At 34.4% G+C, this 12,748-nt stretch overlaps 1 protein-coding gene across 4 annotated transcripts in view; it reads right to left on the bottom strand.

The window, feature by feature from the left end:
- The window catches only part of CNKSR2 (connector enhancer of kinase suppressor of Ras 2), a 259,346-nt gene that overhangs the window by 195,475 nt on the left and 51,123 nt on the right, over nt 1–12,748 (bottom strand). For all 4 annotated transcript variants that reach the window (XM_036840306.1, XM_036840307.1, XM_036840308.1 and 1 more), the window contains exons 2-3: nt 10,935–11,098; nt 2,166–2,368 (exon numbers count right to left, since the gene is read on the bottom strand). In XM_036840306.1, coding sequence (XP_036696201.1) covers nt 2,166–2,368; nt 10,935–11,098 — 367 coding nt within the window. The remainder of the gene's footprint in view (nt 1–2,165; nt 2,369–10,934; nt 11,099–12,748) is intronic.

Genomic DNA, 12,748 nt, shown 5'->3' with positions numbered 1-12,748 from the left:
ATCATTATAGACAAGCCAGCCTGGAGCTGAACTTTCCTGAGCAAAATCTTCAAAATATAAACTTCAGTTTCTTTTTTAAATTTACAGTCTCAGCAGAAGATTTTAAAGTTATCACAAAGTTGTTTCTTTTCCTTCTAAGTATACATTTTATTTTTATGATCAAAATGTTAAATGGCCTTTGATTTAATGATCACCATAGGTAGTATGATATAACACAAAATAAGCATTGTGAGAACCTTTGCAGTAATGGAAGCCAAACAGATGATTTAAATTATTTCCTTCAGACTTTTTGTCACATTTTCACTTTCTATGAAACAAACACAAAACAGCATTGACTGACTTCATGGATTACTATGTATGTCTGTGTACACTCATGTATGTTTGTAGATGAATTGGCATTTACTAAGGACATCTTATTAGATGATAAAAATAATGCTACCATAAAAAACTATATAATACAATAAAATCTCAGAAACTACTATATAGTGTTCTAGAAGCCATTATGTGATTTTATAAACAACCATACCTGCCATTAAGAAGTAAAAACATTCTCTAATCATTCTATTTATTTATTTAACAAGTACTAGTGTAAAAAGAAAATAATGAAATTTACCAAATATAAATATCAAGGCTGAGCTAATTTACAATTATAGGACAGGTGATAGTTATAAGAAGATATAACTAAAATCAAATATATTTTCTATAAGTTTCCTGATTACTGAGAAGCCTCCTGAAACAAGTATATTACGTTACTTAAGGATAAGCCATATTTTAAATATATTTACTTATTGACCATTATACAACTTGTAGAATTTACATGTTTAAACGGCAATTACTTCATACAATGGATAAATGTGGTTTAAACAATTATGAGAATTTTCATGATGTCATAATATAAGAGAAATATGCTGTCCACCAATTAATTATCAAAAAGCTAATAATTATAGCTTAGTGTTCAGATTTGGATTTAGTATTGTCATGTTATATGTTATTAGTAATATATATAAATTTAGACAATATAGAATTAAGTAAAATTACCTTAACTTTTACCTTAGACATACAAATACTTTGTTTTTAATATAAAGTCTCATATTTTTAAAAAGTCAAAATATAATACAGTTGAACTTCAAACAAAGAGAGGGTTACGGGTGCCAACCCCACACGGTCGAAAAGTCATGTGTAACTTTATAGTTAGCCCTCCATATCCACAGATTCAACCAATGGATGATTATGTTCATATAGTAATGTAGTGCATATTTATTGAAAAAACTCTGTATATAAGCGGACCCATGCAGTTCAAACCCATGTTGTTCAAGGGTCACTGTGTATATATGTGCATATATATGTATATGTATGTAATCCTACTGACATTTATTCAAGAAAGAATTCTAGTAAAATTGTACATATCAGAATTTCTTATAAGAGACAAAATGTTTTTTAAGATTTGATTATTTAACCATCATAACACAGTACATGTCCCCTACAAAACAATTTTCAAAAATGAAAGAGCTTATTTAGTTTTTTTAAATAGTTGTAATGTTTTACCATTAAAATGTTTAATCACATATACAATTTTAATCTAACTTTTTTCATTTTATATTATGAAAACCTTTATGTTATTTTATGTGTTCTAAGACAAATGAAACTTAACTAAATTAGCAAAAAAAGGACCAAAATTGTGTTTATAATATCCAAAACTGACTGTACAATGTGAATAATAATAAAGAATGAATAAAGCAAAGGTAATGAGACATACAATGCATGCTATGAAAGCGTCAGTGTCTAATTACCCATTTAAAACAATAAATAGAATACTGATGGTCACTTCCTTAAATACGACCAATGAATGAAAAGAATACAGAAAATCAGGAGACAAGGCAGTATTATAAATCTTGTTATGACAGCCAAAAATGATTTTCCTTATAGAGCAGCAAATGTATTTTGAAACTGTCAGGGACTAATTATTGATTAGCTACTTGGATATAAAATTTTGCAAGCAGTTAGTATCTCTTTGATGATATGCTTATATTGTGGTAAATCATAATTAGGCATTTGTTAATATTCCTCATACTTATCTAATCCTTTCACAAGAAAAAAATGAAATAACACTATATTCACACTGATGCCTGAGGAGGATAACTTATGAAACATGTGAAAGATTTTACCTGTCCAACCAGGCAAGCAGACTCTTGGCTGCTCCAATCAGATCCACAACCGAAGTCAGAAAATCATTTGGCAGTTTTCGGCTGGTTCTCCCATCATAATGGCCACTCCTTCTCCTCCCTGTTATAAAATTCTGTAGATTTTTGGCAGATGCATTCAACTTGTGAGAAAGGGTTTTTAGATTTTCTGTTTCCAAGCCATAATTCTGAATTAGAAAAAGACAGAGAATATACTTAAAGTCAGTATTTTATTCATTCGTTGAAACATTTACTGAGTACTTTACTATATGTATAGACAGTGGAACAAGTATTAAGAGTTACACATAAATAAGATAGGATTCCTGGCCTAGCAGAACCCATAGTCAAATGAGGATTTGGGGAAACGTCAGATAAACAAATTACAAGAAAATGTGTAAGTACTAATATGAACATGGAAAGATGAGGGCATTATATCTTGGAATTATGCCACCCAAGACAGAAAGATTATAAGGACTCATAAGCAGTTTCTTTTTTAACCCAAACCTAAGTTCATTTACTTGTGAAATTCATTATTATCAACAATTATTTTTGAGTATCTATTCTATTAGCATATGCATAGTCATGAATGTAGGCACTAGGAAAAATTCTGCTTCCCCAAAATGAGAAAGTAAGTACAATCCAACAATAAAATAAAATAGCAAAAAATAAATCATATACAATATAACTTTTCTTCTGTGTCCTCTTCATAATGACTCACATAAGAAGTTTCTTTTATTATATGGTATACCAGGAAAACCTCTGCATCCTCAGGGAAACCAATACACTTTCTCCTTTTTATAATACAAATTATAAAACTAAACTTATTTATAATTTTGTCATGGTTGCATTAGCTCACAGTCAAATATGAAGCACATCTAAAGAAATCATAATGACTTTTTGGTAAGTATAATTGTTCTTCTTTTCCTTGGTCTCACTTTTCAATTTCTATTAATATATATTATTTCACCCTAAATGTTTTATCTATAAATTATTGCAAAAAGGATTTATATGAATAAATACAAATAAGCTTTTTTTTACCATATTCAATAGGAAAATATTGTCGGATCCCCTCAAATAAACTTTAGGGAAAGATTTCACAAGTCACAATTAATTTTAAAACAGATAATTGTGAGTTGTTAACTTGATCAGAGGATGACCTTGATCAAACTACTTAGCAGCATGTACGTTACTGTCATGTGTAAAATTAAAAGTATTATTAACTTACAGAAAATCATAAAACCCAAAGAATGTTAGGTAGCCTCTGAGGCCCAAATAAATTCTAAGTTTGATTTATCCCCTCCTTTTACAGTTAAGTAAAGTGAGACACAGGGAGATTTTCTGATTTGCTTAGAGCTCAGAGCTTAGAGTAGACAGAAATCAGAATGGGACTACAAGTCCCCAGGCCACCTGTGAGGGAATACCTCTACCCCCACTCCTTAGCACCAATAATCTATTCCTGTTCAAGCAGGGTAGTAGAAACAAGTGAAACAAAATGGAAGAAAATACTGGGGGAAATGAAAAAGGGAAGAAAATGGCACAATGAATTTAGCTATATTATCAAGTCAACAATCACTGGGTAGCTAGTTTATATGAAATTTAGGTTTATTTTTTCTATTTAAGAAAAGAAATAACTTAGAGGAGAAAAAAGGAGGGCGTAGAGGAGGATTTGAATGCATAAACATTAATAGCAAGTTATGTATGTTACCACTAAAGATTTAATAGTGATAAAAATCTGATTGTTCTTTGCTGAGAATTTACATTTTTACTAAAAGAACACTGTTTTGGAGCCATGGATTTGTTTTTTAAAAAACATAGTATATTATATATTCACCGCTAAATTTGAATTGCAATAGTCTCTCAAGTTAAAAGGTTTGGTTTACACAAATAAAACAACATTCTATTCAAATTCTATTGCATCTGAGCATGGATTATTTGTGAAACATTTGGGAGATTTTATCCAGCATGTATCCTCTTATAAGAGATATTCTCTAATGACTAGATAATGACTAGATAACTTATAATTATATCAGCTAAACTGAAAATGATACTTCTGAAGTACTTGAAAGTATTTTCAGAAGTTTTTCCCTGTGTTAAAGCATTTTCCCTTAAGTACAACAGTGTTTGCCTTTTTCATTTTCGTGTATTAATGATTTTAATGAGAAAATATTTGTTTACAAACAAATTATAAAAATTTCTCAGAGAAACTCAAATTTAAATAGTTTATTAGTGAGGAACCTAATCAATCAACCTGGTAACATAACTTGAACTCTGTAGCCATTAGCCCCGACAAAAGAGTCATTTAAATTATCTCTTCCTATATTACCATCTCAAATATTTTATTAGAAAAGGTAAAAATGATTTTAAAAGAATACAGATCTTCTCATAAATAAAAATCTGAAGGCAAGGTAAAAATACTTTGAAGATTCCAAAATTTAAGATAGCATTACATTAAAAAAAAATACAACTCAAGAATTAGAGAATAGAAAAATCTCTGGACAAAACCTGGTAAGATACCCTGAGGTCTCCTAACTTGGAAGCCTACTAAAGAAATATCCTATATGGAGGAATTTCAGGTAAAAAATACAGGCCACAGAGGAATCCAGTAGCGAGAAGAGACAAAAAATGCGTAGTAGAGGATGGAGAAGGAAGTTCTTAAAACTTATTCTAGTTAACAAATGTAACTAGTTAAATCAATAATTCAAAAGCATTTAAAAATTCTAGAAGAGTACAAAAGTAGGTTAGAAGCTTCTCTGTATATAACAGTGTCTGTGTGATACTATTTGAACAAAAGAGATGGATTAGTCGATCTCTCAAGTTAATTTTCATCATCACAGTTCTCAGTTCTAAGTAGCTCAAAATCAATTACTGACAACACAGATATCTTTTTGCTTTTTCCTTCATGAAAGTGGACGGTTTGTTGTGACTCACTAAGTCACCAGTAAACCACACTCCCCTGCCTACCATGTAAAGAAGCAACAAGTATATGAAGCGCCCCTTTGCTTTTGGCCAAAGGTATGCAGATGAGAAGTATTGTCTCAATTTTTTAAAAATGCAGGTTTATTCACTACAGACTTGCTTTTTACTGGATATGCATGGGACAACTAGGCATTACTATTGGTATAGAAAGGACTACATCAAGTAAACAAAAGCTTGGACATGAAATGTACTTAGCGATTTTCTTTATCCTATATGTTACCTACGTGGACAGTAACATTCATGCCAGGAACCAGGTGTGACTCCACACTGATTCAACATAGGCAGTCTAATCGTAAGGAACTGGTGCTAAGTTTCTACTGTTCTTCTCTCAGTTATACGCATGCAAAAGCACATGAAAGAAATAAACAATATTTTAGAAAATCGAGTTGGTTATACCCTCACTAGTGTAGTGGCAAATTCTCACTAAACACTTAACTGGAAATATTGGCACCATGTATTTTACAATGTCAATGCTATTTTATTCAGAGCTCTTAATTTGAATGCATCATGCAGCAGGTGTTTAGGTTTTATAATACTTTGCTTTGTAAATATGTGTGAGTCCTAAAAAGATTGCTTTAATGAATTTTTTTTAGAAATGAATTATTTTAAGATGAATGAACCAAGCAATTATGTTGCAAAGAAACAAATCCTAGCAATGGCAGGCATCAAATTTTTCCTGCAAAATACCTATTACATGAAAAGTATATGAAGAATGAAATGAAAACTGTTCTTATCCTGTCATAAATGATTCACTTGTACTTCTCAATAAAAGGTGCATTGTCAAAACATAAATTAAGGGGTATACATTAAACTATATGTATTTTATTTATGCTTTACTATTTTAGTTAATACAAGGTGCTCTCTATTGAAGCACACCAAATGATAGCATAACAGCTTGAAAGAGTTAATATAACTCCAAATCATGAAAAGCTTATTTCTTTCTCGGATAATATGGTACAAACAGTATAGTTGGTGCTTAATAAATATATGTTGCATGAACGAACAAGTTACTAAATAAACCTTTGATTTTCAACAGCTGCCATAACACTTATTCCCCATCAGGACTAATTTCAAGACAAGGCAGATGAAAATATTCCATTGCTCAAAAAAAACAAAGGAATTTGGTAATTTTTCTGTGTCTTCCTTATTTTAGGAACAGAAACTTCAGAGTCTGAGGCTGTGTCGGCAAGAGAAAAAAATTACAGTTCTCTGGAGAAAGGCAGAGAACTTCATTCAGTAAGATAACATTAATTTAATATCCTCTATTTGCTAATCACTAGGCAGAAAGCATATCAAGGACCAAAAAACCTAAGCAAAGAATTATAATGTGATACAAAGTGTAAGCTGACGTTCTTCCCATCACTTCCCACTCTGCAGCAGCTAAATCAAAATTCTTATTTTTCTCTGATCACTGCATACTCTTTCACAATTCTGTCTTTACACATATTTTTTCTGCCTAGATAACTTTTCTCCAACTTTTTTATCTGGCAAACATCTACGCATCCTGCAAGTCCCAATGCAAATCCCATTTACACTTCCTGGATCCCTCAGTAGTGTTCATCATCTCCTTCTGCACTCCCCTGGGATTTTTTTAAAAATCTATATTATCTTTTAATGACTGTCTTTACTGGACTGTATACATTTTTTTTAAAGGTGTAAGTTTAATTATTAGATAACACTTTAAAATCATTGAGAGTTTTCTCAGTTTCTTATCAGAAATTTTCACAATTAACATCAGTGTTTTAAAATATGGAGTATTAAAGACAGAGTATAATATCTACAGTTAATTTTCACTCAAACTCTTTCTATATAGACAGGTAGAGTAAAAATATATAACAGACACTCATCCATTAATCTTTAATGTGGAATAAGTTTATCTGTTTGGCAAAAATAATTGTCTCCTTTTCCCTTACCAGTCCATCCATATCCTTCCTAAAGCATGTATTAGATGGTTCATGAGTAATGAAATAAAAAATAGTCTCTAAAATGGACTGTATACATCTTAAGAGCACAGACTGTGCCTTTTTAATCTTTGTATTCCCTGTGGTAGCACTGTATGAGCATGAATATATAAGTTAAAAGAAGAAATAAATACAGTAGATGTAGGAAAAAGTAGAAGAGTCAGTAGAGACATTACAGTTTTGAAGAGACAAAACATAGTTCCCCATTGCCAACAGCACAACTCCTGATGCAATCAACTCAGCTTGCTGAAGAGGGATGTCACCTCCTGATTTTATAATGGCATGTAGAAGTAAATCAGAATTCACTGCTCGGAAATTTGCTTTATATTCACTGGAAAACATCTGGTGCATAAACTGTAAGATATGTGCACTTTTAACATGTTGATGTATAGCCATTAGGAAGCAGTGAAAAGGAAGTTTAATATTTGACCTCCTTGGGGAATAAACATAGAAAGAATGAATTTAATGTTTTGATTTATTTTTTATTTTTTATTTTTTTAAATTTTATTTTATTTATTTATTTAGTTAGTTAGTTATGGCTGTGTTGGGTCTTCGTTTCTGTGCGAGGGCTTCCTCTAGTTGTGGCAAGCGGGGGCCACTCTTCATCGCAGTGCGCGGGCCTCTCACTATCGCGGCCTCTTTTGTTGCGGAGCACAGGCTCCAGACGCGCAGGCTCAGTAATTGTGGCTCACGGGCCCATTTGCTCCGCTGCATGTGGGATCTTCCCGGACCAGCGCTCGAACCCGTGTCCCCTGCATTGGCAGGCAGATTCTCAACCACTGCGCCACCAGGGAAGCCCTTGATTTATTTTTTTCCCAAGAAAATGATGCAACACTATGGTGCTTAAACCCAGAAGTGCATGGCAGTGGTCTGTATCTCTGATACCATCCTTTTAAGTAAGTCTAGGTCAGCAGAGCTTATCCCAGGCCAAACTCCAAAGCCTACAGGTCTAGACTATCTGTAGGTAGTACCGTAATCACCAATCTTATTTCCTTCTTCAAAGCGGCAGAGTGGAGCTCAGCATGTGAGTGGTTCATCTAAGAGAAGCCCTGCTTATGACACATACACTCTAGACTTCAAGCTGTGACACACTCAACTTTACTATTACAGAAGATGTGGCAAATAGGGGACTGCTAGGTCAGATACCCATCTCCAAGCCACTTATATTGTACCTTCATAGCCATTCTGACTCAGATTTGGAGACCAGTATGCAAAAACGCTGTGGACTCTTACCTTACCCTGAGTACTAGCTTTTATTTCAGGCATGATTTCTGCAATCTGATTCAGATAAGGGAGAGTGCAAGTGCATGCTCTGGTCTGAATTAATTTCTCTTATCTCAGGAATAAGGAAACAAGAAGGTCCCCAAATTATCATGTGAAAAATATGTCAAGTCTCTTTCATCACCACTTTCAAAAAATGTTTATTCAGCATCTACTATTGCCAGGCATTTGTGCTACACACTAGGTGTTCAATAAGCAATGTCACTTTTCCCACATAGCTTGTAGTCTAGCAGAAGAAACAGACATTAAACTAATAAATACACACATAAGTATATAATTACAAAATGAGATGAGGGTTAAGAAAGAGAGGAACAGTGGGGGGGCAATTTTAGACCAGGCCAGGGTGAGGGAGTGATCAGGGAATATCTCTGAGGAAAGGACAATTAAGGTAAGACTGAAATGTGTAAGTGGGAGGTACTATTCAACCAATCTGGTTTCAGATTCTTTAAAAACTATTTTCAATCAGGTCTTTTTCCCTTGCTTATTCTATTGGCTTTTAGTGAAATTTGATGACATTATTGGTGTTCCTTAATGAAAATAACAGTTCCCATTGCTTTTGTGACAACTCTTTCATAGTTGTCTCCACGCTTCTCTGACTACTCCATAAATCTCCTCTGCAGGCTACCCTTCTTCCTTCCCAGCTGGAGTGTCAAGTTGTGTCCTTTGTTCTTTATATTCTACAGGCCCTTCCTGGGTGATCTATCTATGGAGTCAATCCCTATATACTTGAGACTCCCAAATCTCTATCTTCAGCCACTTCTCAGCTTTAAATTCATAAATTCAATTGTCTGATGAGTATTTCTTTCTGGATAACCCAGAGATGCCTCAAATTCAACAAATCCAAAACTCAATTTATATTCCCACCTAAATTTATTCTTGCTGCTATTGCCTATCTTCATTATTGGAAGATCTTCTACTCTATCTCTGCAGCTAATAAGATGGAATCTTCCTCAACTTCCTTTATCTCACTCACCACTCCTAGTCACCAGATCTTCTCTATTCCTGTTGCACATCCTTAGTTTGAGCCCTAATCATAGCCTAAGTAGATTATTTTAAACATCTCCTAATTGTTCCCCTGTCTTCACTCTATGCCCAGTCCACTCCACCCTTTTCACTACCATCAGTTACCTTTTTAAAGCAAGTATTTGATCATTCTTGCATAGTCCTCCAGTGCCCAGATGAAGAAGTACTAATCTCTTATCAGGATATTAAGGTACTTTACAGTCTGGCCCTATTCTATCTTTAAAGCCTAATTTTAGGCCACTATTTCCCACTTATTTTGGGTGGGAAAATAGCTTATCATTTTTCATACACACCAGGCATGCTCCTTATTCTGTGTGCCTGTGTATGTGCTGTTTTATCTACCTGGAAATTCCTTCCCTCTGTCCCTCCACCTCTTAGGACACATGCTTGTCCTCCACTAGGCTGTTAAAGATCACCTCTTTTGCAATATGAACCCATTTATCTTAGTCAAAACTTCTGTGCCCCTAATACTCAGCTCATACTTTTATTTTAGTAATTATACTATAATATTGTGATTATTTATATGTCACTCTTCCCCCACCAGGCTTTTCAAGATGGCAGGAACTAGATCTTACATCTGACACACACAGTGCTGACTGTACTGATTCTTGAATTACGTTTAATTATCTACACATTTATTATTAATTATCATCATCTTAATAATAGTGACTACTTAGTGAATGCCTACTGTGTGCCAGGCACAGAATTAGGTGCTATTCAAACACTATCTCCTTTGCTTTTCACACCAATACCAAGAGGTAGTTGATATTATCTCTATTTTTTAAAAAAGAACTAAGGCTGTGGTGAAATGACTTGCTCACAAATGTCAGTAATTGACTGAGTCAAATTTCAATCCCATATTATTATAAGACTCATGTTCTTTTTCACTGTAGCTCTAGCCCCAGGCATATGTTAGTGTCATCTTACCTAACATGGGAAAAAAAAGTCTATGTTCCTCTCAGAATACCTAATGTACTATCAGAATCTTGCAGGATTCTTTTCACATTGATTTCTCTTGTCTGACTAGGCACTGCTCTTTTAACACACAAAAGTAGACATATAATGTACAATATTCAATTTTCATTGATGTATACACAAAGAACACTAAAATAATTTAATTATGTTAAGGATGGTTTTTCTAAAATAGGATTACTTAATATTTGGGATACTAAAGCAAAACTTTTAGAAGGAAATGAACTTTATAACTGATTGTATGCAATCGTACATCCCAAATGCTTCTGTGAAAACTCCCTTGGTGAGCTCTTAGTTTTTCAAGTAGCTAAATAAAATGTCACCAATTGAGTTAATAAGCCCCTTTAATTTGTAATTTGGTACTGCATAGTACATCAAATTCAATGAAGGAGGAAAATATCACCACAACCAGTTGGCTGATAATTAGGGGATTTTTTTTTTTTCTGCTTGAAGGAGAAGAGACAAAAAAATTTTAAGGAAAAAATTTTTAAAGGAAAAAAAAGCAAAGTTTCCCTTCCCACCAGTTTTATGATGTCCTTACCAGTGCACACAGAAGGTCAACCGCTTCCAAGATCAGTTCCTGATGGCCGATGCGGCTGACCCCCAGATCCTCTAGCTCTTGATGTGTAATGCGCAGCAGCTGGTCTCCACTGATCTTCTCCCTCTCAAAGTTCTTAATATACTGCTGCAAACAGTCATCAAGACCTGCAAAAGAAAAATACGGAAGACCAGAATGAAAAAAAAAAGACAGTTGAACCAAACAAATTTTTAAAAATAATAAAACAAGCACTAACTCCTACCCAGTCACAAGTTAAGTCCATTTCAGCTCTGGACTAGTTCAATCATCCACCTTTCCTCAACCTATATATGGGCTTCACTGGGGAAAAAAAAATCACTTCCTCATATCCCAGCTGTTAGGTTCCTATTTGAATTTTCCTCAGCAACTACTGGAAGTCTTCACCTCTCTTCTCAGCAGTTCTCTTTGTTGCCTGTTTCTCAAAATGTGCTAATGCGCAGGTTCCCCTATTTCCAAATTTATCTGCACCACACTCCTCCTTTCTTCTTTCAGAGGGAGAGGTATCTTTCTTTCTATACAAGGCTAATCAATCTTCCTCTGCTCTGGAATCTTCTGCCACCTTAACACTACTTCAACAATTAAAAAATTAAATGCTCTATTTCAACCATTTCTTTGTTATTGACTCCTATGTTCAAACCTCTGCCATCTTAAAAAATAAAATAAAACAAAACAAAAACCTTTCCTTGATTTCCTTGATCCTGTGTTCGCCACCAGTCTGTTACTCCCTTCAGAGCCAAACCCCTTACACCTTTATTTTCTCACCTATAATGCACTCCTTAATCCACCATCATTTGGAATTTACCCAGATCCAAAAATGGAAATCCACAGTGGATATGTTTTTCAAGATTACTCAGGGCACTTCATAAGTGATTGGCCAGGCTACAGATTGGGTGGCTTCAATCACCTATGAAATGACCTGATATAAATGATGAACAGGACTAACAAGATTACTTCTCTCCAGATTTTTAAGTAAGGAATACCAAGACAATGAGGCAATCACAAAATCTAAAAGGTCTTGATTATATGTCAAGGAGGGAGACGAAAGGCCATAATGGGCAACGACCCAGCTGAAATTATGACAGAGCAGAAATTATAAGCAAGTAGAGAAAGCAGAGACGAGGTTACAACAATTGTGCAAAGGGAAGCAAAGTCCCATAACAGAAATTATGTAGCCATTGAGAGAAGAAAAGAGACACTCCTAAAAGACACCTGGTTCCTGATAGGATAGTTTAGTACCAGGCCACACATGTCCTTATTGTCTTTTCAAACTTTCCTGAAGTAACTTGAGTTACCCTGCAGTCTCTCTATACTACCTTTCTTTCACCTTCCATTGGTATATGCACATCACTCTTTCCTGGTTCTCTCTGTCCATTCGTTCTCCGTACCCTTTCAGGATGTTTTCTCCAACTGTCCTAAAATATTGTTGCTCTCCACTCCAGGGACCCATTCCTGGCCCCCTTACCTCTCCTCTTTACATTCTAACTGAACAATCTCATCCATGCCCATGTCTTCAACTGCGATCTAATACCTCATACTTTCATTTCAGATCTCTCTCATGAATGCCAGACCTACAAATTGACACATCGTAACATGTCCACAACACAACTCATTTTCCCCTCCAGAGGAGTCTCTGCTGCATTCACCGTCTCAATGAATGGCACCACCATCTATCCCAGTATAAAGACTAAATGCATGGGAACCACTTTAGATTTATCTATCTTCCTTATATCCCTGCATCCAACCAATCTCCATGTCTGAACAATTGGTCCTCCGAAACA

The sequence above is a fragment of the Balaenoptera musculus genome, chromosome X (assembly GCF_009873245.2).
Source record: "Balaenoptera musculus isolate JJ_BM4_2016_0621 chromosome X, mBalMus1.pri.v3, whole genome shotgun sequence".
In the NCBI taxonomy this organism is placed as follows: Eukaryota; Metazoa; Chordata; class Mammalia; order Artiodactyla; family Balaenopteridae; genus Balaenoptera; species Balaenoptera musculus.
The sequence above is the reverse complement of the archived record's forward strand: the minus strand, read 5'-3'. Positions and strand labels throughout refer to the sequence as shown.